Raw genomic sequence first — 20,018 nt, 5'->3', positions numbered from 1 at the left:
AATATTAAGTAAAAAAAAAAATCCATTTTTTTCTGCCTATGAGATGTAATAGGTACCCAAAAACAACAACTGAAATTAAAGCAGAAGATATTGAAACTTGTCTCAGAACCTGGTGTAGACGACACTGCTGGAAAAGCCTCAAAATGTGTATGTAGTTCTCAGTTCCAAAGATTGATCAAATAAAGGAGCATCAGTTGTGGTGTGCTTCTCTCTCTCCATATATATTTGTGAAATGTATGTATGTATATAATGAAATAAAAACAGTCTACTTCTCACTATATTAAAAAGGTAAGATAAAATTCCCCAAATGTGACTATCAATGATCATCATTAAATTGGTTTGACCCAATTTTCTTTTGATTCTTTTCTTTAATTTTTTTTCTTTTCTGTATCAAGTCAATAATTCTTCAATTTATTATATTTAGAAAAGTTCATTGTATGTCATAACTTTTTATATAACTTTTGAATTTGTTTCCTTGAGTTTCTAATAAAAAAATTTTTGTAAAATATTTTTTTAAAAAATTAAAGTTTGTTGAAATTTGAATATCATAGGGTTAAGTACGATTTTGGTCTTTAAAGTATAGGTTAAAAATTTTTTCGTTTCCAATCTTTTTTGTATATAAAATCATCTCTAAGATTTAAAACCAAATTTTAAAATCGTCCTTTTTACTTAAACATTAAAATTTTAGACTAAATTATCTATAACAAAAAATAATAAAATTAAAAAAGTAAGAGAAAGAGAGTATTTCTACTCCTGCGAAGCAAAAAAGGAAAAAAAAATATGGGAAAGGGAAGAAGAAGTTGTCCACGATCCACCTCTGTCTCCATTTTCGCCGGCACCTCCGTACGATTTTGGTCTCTAAGATAATGACGATTTTAAAATTAAACTTTAAGAACGATTTTGTATGTAAAAAAATGTTAGAAACGAAAAATTTTTTTGACATATATCTTAGAGACCAAAATCATACTATTAATTATGTTTATTTATTTATTATTAATTAAAAGTATTATTAATTATGTTTGGATATAATATTAATATAAAAGTATCATTTTATTTATTTATTATGTTAAAAATATCTTTTATTAAATAGAAAAAATGTTTAAAAAGATGTAAAATTATAATTTTTAAAACAGATATTTTTTATTCTTTTAATGTTTTTATTTTTATGATTAAAAATTTATTAAATATATTAAAAAATAAAAATAAAAAATTATTTTTTATTAAAAAAGTAAATTTTTAACAACTTAATGACATCAAAATAAATTCTTTGTATATTCTTTAAAGGATTTCTTTTAATAAATAAAATAAAATAATTATTTACCAATGTATGTATTTGCCAATTTGTCATTGTATTCATGGTTCTAATTTCTAGAATAAACAAACTTGATTAGTACAACCGGGTTAACTAAAAATTGGCAACTAAACCAGTATAGAAGACATGATAAAACGTTATTAAAACCAATGGTTAGATAATCAGTCAAAAAAAAGGGTAAATCGATCGAACTGATTCGATTTTTTATCTAATAATCGTCTTAAAATAATATCACAAAAGATATCACTTTTTTTTAAAAAGAGTATATTTAATACAAAAAATATTATTTTATTATATCTAATTATCTCAATTTAATTTTTAAACTTTTAAATCTCTAACCATACATATAATTCCATATTCATAAAATTAAATCAAGTCTTTGCTTTCTTCCAAATTCCTAACTTCTCTCTTCCCTTTTTCTCTTCTATCTTCGCAGATTCTAGTTGTATGGAATTTCTTCAAGAACTCAACCAAACGATTGGCATGACAACCTAAATCCTTTGCTGTGATGAGTTGAAGACTGGGTGAAACAATGCTCCAACCTTCAAAACCTATTCTTAGAGTTAACAAAAATCAGCACTTGAATGGTGTTAATTGATGACCATTCCAAAAAATACATAATCTATTTAATTTTATACATCATGAATTTCAACTAAAGGTATCACTTTTGCAATAATTTATTGTGTCATATTACATGTTTACTAAAATGAGCTATCAAATCAGAGACCAATAATTAATTAAAATATAAATATATATTAAAAATATATATATGAAACAAGATATATATAATTATACATAAAATACAGGGGCGAAGTTACATGGAGAGAAAGGAAGCAACAGCTCCTCTTAATTTTAATTTTTTACATGTAAATATAGATTTCAATTTAGTCCTCTCTTAAAATTTTATTTTAGTCTTATTTTATTATATAAATATTTTTTGTCCTTTTTTAATATTTTATCTAACTCTATCCTTATATATAAATATATGATAATTGATCTAATTGGTAATTTTTTATGCATGCACAATATTCTTGAAAATCATTATAGATAAAAATAAATTTTGAAATAATTGATTTGAATAATATATATATACATAATATTTATTGGATTCAAATAATTTTTTTTTTTTTTTGTAGTTAACTAGTTATACCACTCAACACGTCCATGGGAGTTGAGGGAGGTTATATTACATAGAGATGCATCAACCAAAACCAGAAACCTAATAGAAATTCAAAACCTCTGAAAAATCTAACCAAGTAATAGTAAATATAAACAAATTGTTCCTACAATAGTAGTACGAAGCCTCCCATCCTTTAGACACCTTTGGTCTTAACTTATTTTTAAATAATTTTTATGATCTTCATTCTCTGCCTTGCTTTTGGATACTTGGCTCTAAAAATAATTGCACGATTATTCTCGTACCTTTATAGTTAATTAATGTATTGTTGTCAGTCGTCATGGTCAACGTTTATTGTGCCTCTGATGCATTCGTTGGAAGGAAGTCCTTTCATAATGTCAAAATTGTTAGTACGTGGACAAGACTAGAAGCATAAAATTATGGGGGATTAGGACGATTAATACAACATAATAAATTAAAGGACTAAAGGAGGATCCATAAAGAAGCGTAAAATTTTTTTTAAGACATTTATATATCATATTATTATTGGACGTATTAATATATCGGTTATTTTTAAATTTTTTAACAAATTAAAATAAAATTAATTTTTATAATAATAACAATAAACTCAATTCTTATCAAATTCGGTTAAATCGATCAATTTACATAACCTACTAGATCATATTTTTTTTTAATTTTTTTTAAACAAAATCAAGAATATATTTATTTTTTTATCAAAAAGTTTAAATATGATTCAGTTTAAATTGTGTAAATCGATTGGATCAAATCGAGTCTAATAATTATAATGCGAACTATTTGATTTATTATTATTGCTATAATAAATCGATTTCGTTCTGATTTATTAAAAAATAAATTATTAACCAATTTAATAAAGATGTCTAATAATATCATGACATATGTAAACGTCTTTAAAAAAAAGACATTTTTAGTGTCTTTATCGAAATGATCTCCTAAATTAAATCCATCCTTAAACGATTTTTCTTTGAGAAAAATACAAAAAAATCTTTTTTTTTTAAACTTAATTAGTAGTATATAATTAATCACGTATATAAGTATATAAGTAATTAATTAATAACTATTTATATCTTAATTAATAATTATGTTAGATATACATTAAAATTATTTATTAATATAAAATATATTAAAAATAAATTAAATACGATCAATTTTAGTGTGTAAATAATATTTTTTAATTAATGGTATTATAAAAAAATTCATGAATTAATCTTATCTATCTTTGTGGCACATGTTAATTAACATAAGTTAATTACGTTACCTGCAAAGTTGAGGAACAGTCCAAGAACGATGTGATTGTTGTTTCTCAATCTGAGGCAGTGCCATGTAATTTTTCCAATCCTGAAGCAAGATCTTAAGATCATTGACTTTGTTGTCCAATCCAACACAACAATTGGCATGCATTGTACAAACTTGGTTAAAGTCGTCACTGGGCCGGCAAAACCCACCAAAATATGTTGTGCTTAAGAACCTAATCTTCAAATTCATGCTGGAAATGTTAGGGTGAATCTTGATCATGTTAAACGCATCTTGATCATGCAAGTTTGGGTAAAGTTTGCTAGAGTTGAACCAAAACTTGTAGAGCCAAATGGTTTTTTCATTGGATTTTACATAGCTGAACCCTGTGTTTGGAGCATTATTCATATCCGAGGAGTTTCCAGTGAAATAATCACAAGAAGTTTGGAAATCTGCATCTTCTTGAAAATGTTTGAAGGGGTTCCTTAGCCACATTACATCGGTATCCTATAAAGATATCAAAGAAAAATATTTAGTTTCTTAATTTTTTTTACTACAAGAAAAAACAGTTTTAGTATACATGGCATTTATTTAGTTAATTTTTTAGGGACAATAAAAATAATTCTTAAGACTTTTACCAACAATTGGAAATTAACCAACGAATTTCTCACTAGAAGTTCTTAGCACGGTTAAAACTTTTGTTCCAATATTTTTGGTGACTCTGTCTAAATCCTAGTAAAGGTGTATGTGTATTCAATGCTAAAGTTTGGAAATAAGGATGGTATTTTCATACAACCTTTTTCTTTCGTAGAAAAGAAAAAAAAAACCATAAATATTATATTTTCCTTTAACACGAGCATTATAATGCTGCTTCCAATTGTTCTTTAGGTAAAATATTTGAAATGGAATATTTTTTTATTTTAATTTTTTAATTAAATTATTATTTTTAAAAAATACTCATATTTTTTTTTATTTTAATTTTATTCCTTACAGATAATTTTTTGACAATTAATTAATCAACTCTTTCTTTCAATCCCTAAAACATATTCATTATTATCATTTCCGTTCGAAAACCCTTCCTTTCTTCTTTGCAAACCCCTCTCCCTCACACCATCATCTCCTTTCTGGCTCTTTCATGCACCATGCCCTGCCATCGCATTTACCTCCTCAATAATTCGCTGTCGCTACAACCACCTCGGCATTTTTCACCTCTCTCGTCATGACCATTATCCACCCTCGTTGCTATCACAACCTTTATGTTTTCCACTATTTCGCTTGTCGTCGTTGATTTTCTCGCCATTCGCTTATGATTTTTGTTTCTATTGTTAAAATCTGTGTTGAGTGGTGGTTGTTGTTCTTGGTGATGGTAGGTTGTAAGTAGGGGTAGAAAAAGGCCAGGCGGCCTGGGCAGCCTGGCCTGTGTTTGACCTGGTCTTATAAAATAGGTATAGATTCAGACTTTTTTAAAAGCCTTAATATATTAATAGACCAGGCTCAAGCACACTAATTAGTCTTATAAGCCTGTCAGACCTGTTTGGGCATGTTAAAATATAATTAAATATATAAATAATTATTTATTATTAATAAAATTATGAGATATTTTAAATTTATTATATTTTATTATAAATATTTGTGTATATTTTAAATATGTTAAAAGTTTAAAATTTTTTATAAATATTAAATATATGACATATTATATATAATTATTTTTATAAAAAAATAATTTTTTTAAATAATATTTTTATTTTTGTAAAAAAAAATTATCAGGCCTTTTAACAGATTTTAGGTCAGCCTAGTACTTTATAAAGAGCCTATAACAGACCAAGCTCAGGCCAATCAACTGTATGACAGGTCAGACCTATTAAGAGCAAAGCCTAGTCTGACCTGTTTCACCCTTAGTTGTAAGAATGGATAGAAATTTTGGAAGGGGTGGCAGTGAGTAAAAGGAATGATAACAGAAATGTGGTGGAGGTGATCGATTGAGTTTCTGATGAAGTGAAAAGGGTTTATGGTGTTGCGACGAGTATGAGAACGAGGTGTGATGGTAGCAAGGTTGGGATTTGAAGGGGTAGTTGGGGCAGTGCTGAGTGTTCATGACAGGTGGCGGTGATTGGGGGCAATGGTGATCATGGAGGGAAAAAGTAGTGATAATATTAATGATTGTTGATATTTATGGGTGGAGTTGAAAAAAAATTGATTAATAGTTGACCGTCAAAATTAAAATTTATAGAAATGTTACGGACAAAGTAAAATTAAAATGAATTAATCGTTAAAGGATATTTTTAAATTTTTTTAAGAATATTAGAAACAAAAAGTAATATAATTGTGGCGTGCAAGTGCAAATGAAGAAGATATTGATTTGAGATAAAAAAAAAAAAAAAAAGTGTATGTACCGTGAAGATAAAGCTGTAGCCCAGTTGAAGAACAAGGCCAAGAAACTCAATTTTTTTCCACACAATGTGGAGGTAGTCTTTGGTCATAAAAAATGCTTCCTTTGATGTGGCATTCTCGCTCTTTGATTCAATTTGATAACAATGTGGGTGTACGGCTTGGCAACGTACCTGTGCCTTTTGGTCCCAATTAATTACCACCAAATGATTTAAGAATCGTTGTGTCTCGTTCCCAATTCGAAAACTCTCTCGAAATACATCAAATATTGAACCTGGTTCTGCCCATGCATCATTCAAGTTTGTGATGATAACTGTGTTATTCTCCATCGATGCATTTCTTAGAATACTCTCTAGCCTCGACTCATGTTTCTCCTGCTAAATGAAAGAGGAGACGACAATATTAAATTAAACCCCATATTCACAAAGTGGTTAATATAACTATGTATATTCTTAAACAAATAACGACACGGACACAATTTCTAATGGGCCTAATTCTTTTTCTTTACTTTTTCAATACATAAATGGGCCTAACTTTTTTTTATTTTTTACGTATTTTTCAATTTGATAAGTCAAGAATTAAAATTTTATTTAAAAATTTATCGTTGAACAATAGATTGTTGTATATATAAAACGAGATTCGAATTTCCAACACTTATTTAAACAGACTAATGAATTAACTACTAGACTAATCCAACTTAATTTAAAAGACCTAATTTTAATAAGAACCTAATTTATTTGGGCCAACTAGGATAGACTCACGGATGGAGAGGAGTGGTTGGAAGCTTGGTAAAAATAATTTTTAATAAAAAGCGAATGTTATTCTTTTTATAATAGAAATAAAGATTTTTTTGTGTCTAAAAAATAAAGATATAATGTGTAATATATGATTTTCTAAAAAAATTAGCTAAAATTTTCACTTTTCATCCGACATTATTCTTTTCCAAAGAAATTTCTATAATTCTATGTATCCTAAAGCAAACCATACTATGTGTTCAAGGTGGCATTAGCAGGTTAATAAAAAGAAACTCTTCTTGTAGATGTGTACGAGTATGTAGTATGTCATATTATGATTAAAAAAAGATAAAATATTATTATTTCTCGTCCTATATATTTATATCTTGAACATTTTAAAAGTGATTCAATGCTATTTATCATAGTTGTCAGAACCGAATCGATGATCGAACCGATCAGATTATTAGATCACTAGCACTACAAGAAAATAGAGTTATTTTGACACTTTATTTTTTAACACCATAATTAAATGTCAAAATTAATATATATTTTTGACAAATATCACAAATGTCAAATTTTCTATGTTTTCTTGATAAATAATTTGACCGTAGAAAATTACTCCTCAATTTTGACACTCATTTGTTTTCAATTTACTCCACTATTTTTCTTCTTCTTTGGGCTCTGTTAATTTTGACATCACACTGCTCTCAGTTTAGGATTATACTACTCTCTCTTTATCTTCAAAATTTCAATTTATTCTTTAGTTTCAAGATCTCATCTCATTCTTTGTTAAAATTTTTTGTTGAGAATATTTTATAGCCAATAAGTGTCAAAATAAATAGTATTTTTGACAATTAATAAGTATCACAGAAAATATGTTCTCAAAATTTTCTAACAAATTATTTTTGACAGTCAATATTTATCAAAATAAGATTTAAATTTTTTTCACAATCACTTATATGTTAAAAATACTATTTTTGACAAAACTTTTATTAACATATTTGCAAAATTTATTTTTTTGACAAATTTTAATTTTCTTTTACACATTATAACCCTCAAAAATAATCTATATTGTTGTAGTGTAGATCACTAGTTCAATGGTTGAGTTACTGGTTGAACCAGTTGACCTAGTATTATGTAAATAAAAAATAAAAAATAGTCAAAAGTTTAAAATTAAAATTTAAAATATATATTTTTATTAACATTTTAAAAATATCAAGTTATTTTAAAACAATATGGAACATGAATAATAAATATTTTATTATTTTTATTCTATCATAAATATTTTTATTTTGTTTTTATATTAAAATAACTATTATTTTTAAATTTTAATAATTTATTAATTAATTTATATCTTTTATACTATTATATATTACAAGTATTTATTAAAAAATAATATTAATAGATATTATATAATTATAAAAAAATAAGTGAATTTATAATTATTGTTAAATAAAAATATAATTAATTTAAAAATGAGTGAGTTTATAATTAAAATTAAAATAAATTAAATAAAAATAAACTATTTGATGGAAGGTATTTATATGTATTATAATTTACATAAATTTTAATGGGAAATATAGCAGTCTGATGATTGTGGAGCCTTTTGATTTTTTTGAGGGCAGGGGTTCGAACCCTACCTCAAGTATTTTGGAAATATTGCCTCATCGAATTTGACCGATTTATACCGATTTGATTTTTTGTACGGTTCAAATATCGGACCGAACCGATATAAAATCTAATTCATCAATTTTTCAGTTGAACCGACCGATCAATCCAATTTTTACTATATATGCTATTTACCATTAACTCAATTAAACATTACTAATAAAGGTGGTGAAATATATAATAAATGTTGTTACAAAGTGGCAAAATCTTATAATATTATTATTGTGAATATATTTAAAATATAGTTAAAAAATAAAAATATATAAATAAAGAAAAATTAAATTTAAAAATTTTAGGATAGCATATTCTTCTTTACTCTACACCAACATCAAGTTCTTATACCATATAAGACCATGTTTTTCCTTCTATACTAAATTGCAGAAAAAATTAGAGTTTGAGAAAATATACATCCTCTATTAGTATTTTCAATGAAGAAAAGTGAGAATAACATTGAATTAATTTTCAAACACGGGAAAAAAATGAACAAAAAAATGTAGCTAGACAATTTTCATATTTAATCCATACATTTGGGCCAAAAATAATATTTTATATTAAAAAACATAAAAAAAAGTACTTTTACCTAGATATTCTATAATCTGTGGGGAAAAAACTTTAATCATGTGGGAGGTATAAAAAGTCAATGAAAGAACTAGAATTTACCCTTAGCTAGCTTAGAAATACAAACTATGATGCACCGATACTGACACGAATATGGACATGATACGATATGAGATACATCGACATGCAAATTTTAAAATCTTATCTCACACGAAAATACGTATATATATAAAATATAAAATATTTTTTAGATAAATTTTAATGATATTAAAATATAAATTAAAATTTTTAATTATTTTTAATGTCTTATTTTAATTATATCAAATATTTAAAATATTTTTTTTTGTTTTAATAAATAATAATATATACTATATCTAAATTTATTTTAAGAATATATGTCAAAAATAAGACTGGACACGCTGACACGTGATGGTATTTAGGCGTGTCTAGATGTGTCTGGAGAAGAATTTTTTATTTTTTATTAAGACAATGTTGGACACGGCAGACACGCGTGTCAGACGAGTGTCGATGAGTATTGTATCCAAAATATGTCTGACACGCAGACACAACAATTCAGCGAAATATCCGTGTTTTATAGAATACAAGTAATAACAAGGGTTAAGCAATATATAGAAGTAATAATATATGTGCAGTCTCACTTAGCTTCTTTGTGGTCATTGTGATTTATAACTAGATGACCTAAAATCTGATTTATTTTAAAGCAAATAAATGAAATACATATTTCAGGGTTTAGGGTTTAGGTGATAATATCCACTATTTAGATACATAGTTATTTTTTAATATTTCCTTTACTTGAAAAAAAAAACTGAAATGTTTTTTAGAAATTGATCAATAAAATATGATAATTCACGTTATTGTTTTATTCATGAGTAGTAATAAAAAGTATATGATTTATTTTTTATTCACAATTTGGATTTCAATTTGGCAACTATGCCTAGAAAACCTAAAAGTCAATGACTTCTAATTGCGTTCAAGCTGTAACTAAAAAACAAATTAAAGGACGAAAATTAAAGTAATGACTTTCCAATAAAAGTAAACCTAGTTTTTTTTTTTTAAATATTGAAAAAAGTTAAACTTTTATAAAAACGAATATACAAATATATATTCAAAGACAATGAGATAGAAATAGAGACATAGAGAGACTTGCCTTTGTTGAGACACCGTTGAAGTAGTTTGAGATAGTAGAAATTCTAAAGGGAGAAGGATAGTTGCATATCAAGAACATCAACAACACAGCAAATCCAATACAGAACACTGTAATTTGCATGGGCCTTCGCACTAGGAGATTACTATAACCACTACCTCTTGTTGCAACCAAGTCTTTGATAGAGTGAAAAACTTCCATTTCTTAATTATTGGATAGCAAAAATGTGGGCTGCTAAATAAATAAAAAGAAAAGAAAAGTGGAGAAGAAAGGTGGAAATTAATTAGTCCATTTGGCTTTAATTTGACATTGAGAATATAGAAATCCAAATGCACACGTGCTTGTGTATAATGAACATGATGAAGTAATGAAGAGTTAAAAATAGGTTTTGAAATAAAACCGAACCGGTTATTGAATTAATAAAATAAAAAATTTAATTGAAGTTGTATAGGATATACTAAAATAATATATTTATGTATAAAATATATTTTTTTAAAAATAATTTTTTGTTATTTATTATTTTAAATTGGTTAACTGCTAATAAAAAAACATAATTTCAATTGGTTAATTGATTTTTTGATTAATTTTTTCGATTTTTGACAAATTCGCTACTAAATGATTTTTATTTTAATTCGGATAAATTTAATAGTCGATTTTCAATTAATCATATCTAAACGAGTAGTTCTATTCAATTTTAACATGATGTGTTGGATAATGACAGATCCTTAAATGAAATTCAGATCTGCGACCAGTCATCCTTAGTCTATTGGTCTGAGAAATACTGTGGGTAACCAAAAACAGAAAACCCGATAAGTTAATGCAAAGTTTTAAAATTGATTAGTGTGTTTTTTTTGTTTAAAGAAAAATATATGTATGTATGTATGCGTGTATGCATGTATGTATGTTGACGCGTGAATTGTGAATAAAGAGGGCTGAAAAACATCAAAAGAAAAAAGTGTTAGATCTCAAATGAGGGTGGAATAGTTATATCTTCGCTGTTATTGATTGTCTTTTAAGTATTAGTAGTATATGAATATATAATCCATGTTTATAATACAAATAGGAAGGTGGAAAATGGAGAAACAAAAACCAGAAAAGTGCACGGATCAAAGTCACGTTGAATGGTGATTTACATGTTAAATAATGGCAATACTTGGGAGAGTTGACGGAATGAAAAGATCGGATACGGTCCCAAAAATGAATAATAAATGAGGAAATAATAATTAAGGTTGAACCAAGCAGTAGAGTAACGGTGAGATAGTAAGGGGTATCTATATATAGTTATATACACACCATATCATTAGAAATGTATTGTAATATATTTAGAAAGTGATCATATTTATTTTTATAAATTTGATGATTTTGAAATTGATATGCTTATATTTCGGAAATAAATTAAAATTATATCTGTCTAATATACGATGAAAATCTCAATTAATTATTTTAGACCAAGTGCTAAAATTAAAATAAATGTTAGATAGAGTTGATATAGGAATAATCTGTCACTACTCCTATAGATTGTAACGTTCATGATCTCATTTGGTGAATCAAGAACCAAATTATTCGTTATCAATATTAAAAAAGATAAGCAACTTGGGTTAGTCGAGTGATTAGCTCACTCATCAATTCAAATAAATATTGGTCTTGTATATGCAATAATTTATTAACTAATGTCAGATTTTTAAATAGAACTTAAAAATTCATGATGGATGAATTTTTGGCTTAACTGAAAAATACTATGAGCAACAAAAAAAATATTAAAAAAAGATTTTAATATATGGTTAAAATTTTCCAGTTCTTGGTAAGGTGTTCTTCTTGAATAAGTTCAATGTAAAAAAAGAATGTTATTATGGTAATAGGTGTTAGGTTATATTATTGATCTTAGCAATATATGGAAGAGATTATTTAAAGAAAATATGATAGGTGTTTTGCTCTTTTCTATTTGCCCGGTTGTATTGGTTTTGTCATGACGTTATGGCATTATCAAAGTTTTTCTCCCCTCTTATAATTACACAAAGTTTATAACGGATTACAAAAGTGTATTTGGGATATCCCAAAGAAATACATAAAAAAAAAAGGAAATTACAACACATAAAATAATAATCATAAAAAATTCAGAAAAATAAAGAAAAGAAAAAAGAAAAAAAGAGGAGCTTACAACACTAATTAGCAGATGAGAACATGAATACTTCCACATATGTTTTTGTTAGATCCTTTGCCAATGTCACTTTTAGTGGAAAGGCATACTTTGTTGGTGTGCGATATAAAAAAATCTTGTAAGAGTGAAACCTACTTATAAGCTAATGTGATCTGAATAAATTGTCATTTCGTGAGGGTTTAATCTTTTGATTTCAAGATTAATAATCACCTAGCGTGTAGTGAACGTAGTATAGCTGTGGTATATACTATTAATTAATATTATTAATTTGTGCGCCTCACGTTCTTTTTTTTTTTTTTTTTTGACCAACACCTCTTGTTTGAAAAATTATTGATGGAATTATATAATTTTTTGAATCAAATAAATAACCTTCCATCCATATTACTACTATTTTCAATTAATATGCAAAAAATAGGAGGGGGTTTAAATATGTAAAATATTAAAGCTAAATCAAATTAAATTTAACTTTGATATATTCCAAATAGAATATATACTCGTCATATCAATTTAAATCTTGTCTTATAAATGAAATGAAATCATTTAATGAATTCAATTAATCAAATCATCATTTTCATATTTCTTAATTTCACTCCAACTACACTCATTTTGTAAATAATACTTTAAGGCTCAAGCTACGACCTAGGAGTGTGTTCATGTCTAATGAGTTATAAAAGAAATAAGGAAAGCGAATGGCAGACTTAATTTTAAAAATTACAAATTTAAAATAATAGATAAGGGGAATTACTATACTTTTCCGTTGTATATATATTACTATGTTTTAAATCTTCTCTTTTATTAAAACAATTTATGGTAATTATATATTTTGTAAATTGTTACAATAATTTATTAAGAATAAAACATAAAATAAATCAAAATCTAATGAAAATCTCCTAATTTAGAATATTAACTTTCAATACTTAATTAATACACATTAAAAGTATATTGAAATATAAAAAAATCAATAAAAACTTTGCTTTTATATTTTCTTAATAGGTGCCCTTGTTAACCAAACCCTTTTTTTTTCTATTATTGGTAATGAAATTATTATCATGGTAAAGCAAAGACGTAATATTATTATTCTTCGTTTTGATTGCGTTTAGTTCTAAAAATATGATAAAATAAGATATTGAGAATAAGAAATATAAAATTTATTATTTTTGTATTTTATTTGGTGATAAACTAAAATAAATTATAAAAAGTTTAATTTATTTTTTATTTAAAAAATTAAAAAAAATATATAATAAAAAATATAATTATAAAAAATTAACAAGAATAATAAAAAAATAAATTTATTTTTTGTTAGTATCTATATATTCTTTCTGTCATGATAAATATAAAATATATTAATTCAATATCTTTAAATATAATATTTCTATCCATAATTCATCTACTAAACACAATTTTATATAAACTAACTTGGATTGGTCGACTGGTCAGCTCACTCGTCCACTTAAGCAAGTGTCGGGGTTCGAATCCCGCCTTGTGCATGCAGCAATCCATTGGCCAACGACAGACCCTTAAATGGAGCTCCGATTCGCGACGGATTAATTCTTAACCTGTCGGATTAGAAGATACCGTAGACAACAAAAAAAAATAATTTTATATTTTTGTATTTCTATCTCAGTATTTCATATGTATAAACAAACAAAACCTTACAAATCTAATTGCATATTATTGTTCATGAATGTTGAATTTGACAAATAGCCGCACAGTGAAATCCATCGTACTAAAACTCATCATCAATTAATAAGTTAAATGTATTTTAAAATTAGAATTAAAATTTATATGAGTTATATTCATTTCACTTCTTCATGGAATCACAGTTGCAACTAAAATAGTCAAATTCTCGTCTTATTATTACTTAATGGTAAAATATGTCAAATCTATTTGTTTTTTATGTTTGATTTTTATTGATCACTACTTTTCAACATGGGGACCTTGGAAACCTTGAATCATAATGTGAGAAGTACTGGTTTGGTTTAATTTAAAGAAGTGTGTACCTTGTTAGAAATTGACCTCCTTCCAACGTCATTGAGGTTCGTCATTTTGATTGTCTACGCCAATATCGTGTTAAAATTTTTATTTTATTTATAGTCTAATTTATTAATATAAAAATTAATGTGCATGGTATTATAATTATTAAAAAATTTATATCAGTTAACTGTATTAACAATTAATTAATTTTTGATAGAAAGAATATAAGTATTAATAAAATTTGGGTCTCTAATTCTGGCTAGTATATTAGATATAATGATTTTATTTTAAGTTAATGGTTAAAGAATAGGAAGTTTTAAATTTGAATTAAGAATAATTGGCCATAGCTAGAAAAAAGTAGGTAGATTATTGGTTTTATGAAATAGATAAGATTAATAGTTAAATCAATCCATAAAAGATGGATCACTTTTTAAATTCGTTCTTAAAAGATTTTATCAATGAAATTTGTTCTTCAAATATTATACATTAATCATATTTATCTTTCTATTATTTCATCAACAATTTTTATCAATGATTGATGATATAGGATATTAATTTATAACATAATTGATACATAGTATATCTAATTAAATGCTGATGAGATATATTTATAAAAATTTATCAATTTAATTTTAAATTATATTGGAATTAAGATTTATGTAATTAAAAAATAAGATTAAATAGACTAAATTGATATATTTTCATTGTCACAACAAAAAATGATATATTTTCATAAACATGTATGATTAACGTCCAATTGGACATGCTAAGTATTGTATATGCTGTCAGTTAACGTTCCACATTATTAATGTTGACAAAAATTATTAATGAAGTAACAGAAAAACAAACATGACTAATTTGTAATATTTAAAAGACAAATTTAATTTATAAAATCTTTTAAGTATGAATTGAAAGAATGACCCATTTTTTAAAAATTAATTTAACCATTAATCTAAATAGATGACATGTAATATCATAGTAAACAATTATCTCTACCTAGTTATTATTTGAGGAAGTATGAATAGTTTTTAAATCCAAAGGAAAATTTTAAGTTTATTATTAAATTTTAAAAATTACTTAACATCATTCATGTTCATACTTATTTTTGAATTGTGAGCATTTAATATTTGTAATGCAAGAATAGTTTTTAAAATTTAATAAAAAAAATTTAAATAAAGAGAAAAAAATAAAAGTAAATATTTTTAAAAGATTTTTTTAGACTACTATGACTTAAATGTCGCCTCTTTGTTTTAGTGGTAGGGGATGAGGGGTTGTGGTCTTGGCGTGTTTATTCTTCTTTTTTGGTTCTTCATCTTTTTTTTGCGTCAAATAAGGGTGTACATGATCCGACCTGATTCGAAGACTCAGCTCAGATTCAAATGTTTTAGGGATTAATTTAATGTGATTTCATCTGGTTTAGGATCGGATAAAGGTCTTAAAAATAGTTTTAATCATTATTTAGGGTCAAATTCGGTTAAAGGTGATCTGACTTCACCCGATCCATGTGCACCTTAAAATAACTAAAAAAGTTATGGAAAAGTATATGGAACTAACTCCTAACGAGACAAAAATTAAACAACTCAATTAATTAGAATTATCTTAATTAATTTAATTTTTTTAATTTACAATATTTGTTATTAATTATTGTTTCATTAAAATCAGCTTTTGAGTAATATGTTCCAAAAAATGCTCTTGGGGATCACGGAGCAGAAACAAGCCCGATTCTTCGCCCTCTATTCTCTTTAGTGGCTACGGTGCATGATTCTCTCTTTATATCAATGACGGTGCCGATCTCATCCATCCGACCATCTAAGCGGTGATCCCTTCTCAGGGAAGATAAGGCTCCCGATTCTTCATCCTTTCTCCCTCTTAGTGGCTACGGTGCATGGTTTGCTCTTGGTTACATCAACGGTGCCAACCTTCTCCATCGGACCATCCAAGCGCCGCTCCATTCTCAAGTGAAGTCTACACTCCCGATTATTCACCCTATCTCCCTCTCGGTGGCTACAGTGCATGGTTCGCTCTTGGTTACATCAATGGCGCCAACCTCCTCCAATCAACCATCCAAGAGAAGGGTGCGGTGCAACACTTCCGGAAGAGAGCATCTCTCATGGCGTTTTCAACCCCAAAAGGCAGATCGATTAGTACATTGATCAATCCAACCCAAGGCGATGAACAATTCAGTGTGGGTGAAGTAGTTATTCAAGAGTAAGAGAGGTCGAAAGTATGTTGCATAAGCTGCTCCTGCATCGTAGGAAATTTTATAATAATGCGTTATTTGAATGTTTATTATTCATGCTAATTAGATCTTTTTTCAGTTCAAAAAGTATATTTATTTGAAAAATTCTGGTACAGTGATATATTTAATTGAACAAAGTATGCTTAAAATTACTATTAAATACTTACCCAGCATGTTCGAATCATAAGAATTGCCATCATTAAAGTATGCTTGACTCCCAGATTTGTTTTGCAATATTTTTTGATGATTTTTATTGGACTCGTTCATTATATAGTAAGGAAGGATCTTAACTTGATAATAATTTTTTTCGGTGTCTTTAATTAAAGGTCGACGAAATTACCGACGTCGTTGTGACTAAAAAGGATGAGTTGGACTCCGGACACGAGGTTTGAATGTGCTATGTGAATGTTTTTAATTCATGCTAATTAGATGTTTTTTAAGTCACATTAGATTTTTCACTGTGTTAATTTTGTATTATTGACTAAGAAAGAATATGTGCTCTTTTTGGTAGTATTTATGCCTTGGCAAGATTTTGATGAGAATATGCTTTGATTTTACTTTTCATCTACTTTCTTAAGGTAGGTTACATCAATTCGGAATATGCTTCCAATATAATATAACTATATTAGTGAGTGCTATATGAATCCTGAAATGGTATCAGACCATATAATGGTATAAAAGAAAAAAAATAGAGTGATGTTTGTACACTTTCCTAAAGTTCAAATATCATTTCTATATTTATAATAATAGGATTTTACTGAAAATCTTCGCAGGTTACTATACAAAGGTGTTTTGTGATTTGTGAACCTATCAAATGTATTGGTTCCTTATGTGATTAACTCGTTAACCATATAAATTCAAATCATAATCCAACATTCAATATATTGGGTTGGGCTAAAGTTTTGGTTAGTATTTATAGTGAAACAAATTTGTATAATATAAATGTTTTTTAAGTTCAAAAAGCTTATTTATTTGAAAAATTTGGGTACAGTGAAATATTTATGTGAGATTTTATTAAAATATGCTAAGAATTGGTATTAAATATTTACTGTGTTAGTGCTAGTTTTGATTCCTATCTAATTTTGTGTATTGACGTTACAGTTGCCAGATCATAGTGGGGTCGGTGAAGAGGAAATTCCAGTCATAGGAATGAGTTTTGGTTCGTTGCCTCTCGCACAGAAATTTTATGTAAACTATAAAAAGAAAGTTGGGTTCGTTACTAAAATCAGGAACATGAATTTTGACAAGATGCGGAAGGAATCAAAGATACCGGTTAATCAATCTATTTACTGCACGCGAGAAGGTTATCGAGAGTCTAGGGTGAACGCAGCAACTCGAGCAAACAGAATTACAGCCACGAGATGCAGAGCAAGGATATATGTCATGCTGAATAGGGAGAAGAAAAGTTGGGTTGTGTCTAAATTAGAATTGAGGTATTCTCACCCCTGTTTGGCTAAGAAAGTTGTCCACTATCATCAGTACCAGGAGTTGACCATGCAAGCTAAGTGCGTCATTACATATAACGACGAGGCTGGAATAAGACCTAACAAGACGTATCTAACACTAGCAAACGAGGTTGGTGGGTCCTCAAACCTTGGTTTTTCAGAAAAAAATGTCAGAAATTACATCACAAGCAATCTCCGATGCTTCGATGACAATGAGGACTTCCAGGGGATGATGAATTATTTCGTTCGAATGAAGGAGATTAATCCCAACTTCTTTTATACCATAGATGTTGACGATGCTAATAAATTTAGGAGCGCACTATGGGTAGATGCAAGGTGCAGGGCTTTATATGAATATTACGGAGATGTGGTGTCGTTCGACACCACTTACAGAAGAAACAGGTCTGTATATTTATTGGTGAATTACAAGAGCAGTTATTTGTTAAATTTGTCTTCTTGCCTTACAGTTGTTTTTGCTCTTTTCACAGGCATGGTTTGCCGTTTGCATCCTTTGTCGATGTAAATCACCATGGAAAGTCTACTCTTCTTGGCTGTGCTTTACTTGGGAGCGAGGAGATCCCTAGTTTTGAGTGAGTGTTCACGCAGTGGGTGAGATGCGTCGGGATTGCGCCAAGGGAGATTATCACTGACCAGTGCAAGGCGATGGCTGGTGCTATTAGGAAGGTCCTACCTGATACTATCCACCGATGGTGTATCTGGCACATAATGAAGAAATCATAATTCAAGCTCAGTGGCTACGCTAGGTACAGTGAATTGAATGCAATGATGAATCACATTGTGTGGAATTCTCCTTCAACTGAATCGTTTGAGGTTGATTGGGCTGGCTTCATCAAACAGTTTAACTTAGGCCAGAACAGATGGTTAGCAAGTCCGTGATTGTTAAATTAAATTTCGTCTGTTGGTTTCTAGTTGCTTATTTATTCACTTCATGTTATTTTTGCCGACTTGATACCGTTCTTATGTTTTTGCTAAGAAATGTAGCTGAGTTTTCTACCCCTATAGTCAGTGGATGTTCTTTTCAATATATAAACAGATATTTTTTTCTCGTAGTGTGTCTGGATGTTTTTTATAATTTATTTTATCATTGCGTTGGAAGCTGTCATCATGTTGTTTATAAGCAGCACTCTTTTGCTTTTTTTTTTTTGGCAGACCTTTATGCAAATCGACGAAAGTGGGTTCCAATATTCTTCAAGAGTGAATTTTGGGCAGGCATGAGGAGTACACAACGTAGTTAAAGTATGCACGCATTTTATGGTAGATTTCTGCATTGCAAGAGTGGGTTGGTTCAGTTCGTCCATGAATACGATAATGTGTTTGGAAATAAGGAGCAAAAGTAGCTAGAAGATGATGCTGCGGACTCGAAAGGAGTCATCCCATGAATAGAGAGCACGGGCATTGAGAGACAGTTTCAACAGGAATACATCAGTAATATGTTCAGGACCCTTCAGCTAGAGGTAAGAAAAAAAACCGATTGCGTGGTTCAATCAATTGAACAAAAGGGAGATACAATTTCTATTAAAGTGGACGGGCATAAGGTATTCTGGGGGAAGCTTGTCTACCATACTTTCATAGTCGAGTTTGACCCTTTGAGTCAAAAGGGTCAGTGCGAGTGCTACAAATTTGAATCCGCTGGTATATTGTGTTGCCACACCCTTGCGGTGTGGTCATACTACAGAGTTGACACAATACCGAGTTGCTATGTTATTCCTCGATTGAGTAAGAATGTCATCCACAAGCATACTTACATCAAGAGTGGCCATGACGTGGCTCGGAATGATGAAAGCGATAACTTGTTCAGGCATTTGTGTTCAGAGTTCTATAACGTTTCTCAGGAGTTTGTTTCTTGTGATGAGGAAGCAGTCATCTTGCGAGCTGCCCTTTGCGATGCAAAGTCCAAACTGACTGATTACCGTGCCAGCATGTGTTCCACTACTGTTGCTGCGACTCAGAATACCATGCCCATATAG

At 28.1% G+C, this 20,018-nt stretch overlaps 3 protein-coding genes across 4 annotated transcripts; 2 read left to right on the top strand and 1 right to left on the bottom strand.

The window, feature by feature from the left end:
* Window positions 1-1,649: 1,649 nt before the first annotated feature.
* On the bottom strand, window positions 1,650-12,462 carry LOC130983051 (uncharacterized protein At4g15970-like). 2 transcript variants are annotated; one of them, XM_057907223.1, is made up of 6 exons: window positions 12,373-12,462; window positions 10,218-10,448; window positions 6,095-6,463; window positions 3,727-4,208; window positions 2,735-2,816; window positions 1,650-1,863 (listed from the first exon to the last, which is right to left on the bottom strand). In XM_057907223.1, the coding sequence occupies exons 2-5, from the start codon at window positions 10,413-10,415 to the stop codon at window positions 2,774-2,776; spliced, it is 1,092 nt and encodes a 363-aa protein (XP_057763206.1). In that variant the 5' UTR covers window positions 10,416-10,448; window positions 12,373-12,462; the 3' UTR covers window positions 1,650-1,863; window positions 2,735-2,773. The 2 variants fall into 2 exon arrangements, with proteins under 2 accessions (XP_057763206.1, XP_057763207.1); XM_057907224.1 differs by having other exon boundaries at window positions 10,218-10,445.
* A 5,356-nt stretch (window positions 12,463-17,818) lies between these two features.
* On the top strand, window positions 17,819-18,624 carry LOC130981364 (protein FAR1-RELATED SEQUENCE 5-like). Its single transcript, XM_057904954.1, has 2 exons — window positions 17,819-18,432; window positions 18,519-18,624. The coding sequence occupies exons 1-2, from the start codon at window positions 17,819-17,821 to the stop codon at window positions 18,622-18,624; spliced, it is 720 nt and encodes a 239-aa protein (XP_057760937.1).
* Window positions 18,625-19,481: 857 nt separating this feature from the next.
* Window positions 19,482-20,018, top strand: LOC130981363 (protein FAR1-RELATED SEQUENCE 5-like). The gene has a single exon (XM_057904953.1). It carries the CDS (start codon window positions 19,482-19,484, stop codon window positions 20,016-20,018), a length of 537 nt encoding a protein of 178 aa, XP_057760936.1.

Source organism: Arachis stenosperma, chromosome 5 (assembly GCF_014773155.1).
Source record: "Arachis stenosperma cultivar V10309 chromosome 5, arast.V10309.gnm1.PFL2, whole genome shotgun sequence".
NCBI lineage: Eukaryota > Viridiplantae > Streptophyta > Magnoliopsida > Fabales > Fabaceae > Arachis > Arachis stenosperma.
Note: the sequence above shows the minus strand (reverse complement) of the source record. Positions and strands in the feature narration are given on the sequence as shown.

Bases quoted from the DNA above. Each gene is read 5' to 3' on its own strand.
- LOC130981363 (XM_057904953.1), top strand. From the start codon at position 19,482: ATGTTCAGGACCCTTCAGCTAGAGGTAAGAAAAAAAACCGATTGCGTG.
- LOC130981364 (XM_057904954.1), top strand. From the start codon at position 17,819: ATGAATTTTGACAAGATGCGGAAGGAATCAAAGATACCGGTTAATCAA. The intron at 18,433-18,518 runs GTCTGTATATTT...CTCTTTTCACAG, and splicing joins ACCACTTACAGAAGAAACAG to GCATGGTTTGCCGTTTGCAT.
- LOC130983051 (XM_057907223.1), bottom strand. From the start codon at position 10,415: ATGGAAGTTTTTCACTCTATCAAAGACTTGGTTGCAACAAGAGGTAGT. The intron at 6,464-10,217 runs GCAAGTCTCTCT...TTCATTTAGCAG, and splicing joins TCAACGGTGTCTCAACAAAG to GAGAAACATGAGTCGAGGCT. The intron at 2,817-3,726 runs GTAACGTAATTA...ACATTATGAAAG, and splicing joins ACTGTTCCTCAACTTTGCAG to GACTTCCTTCCAACGAATGC.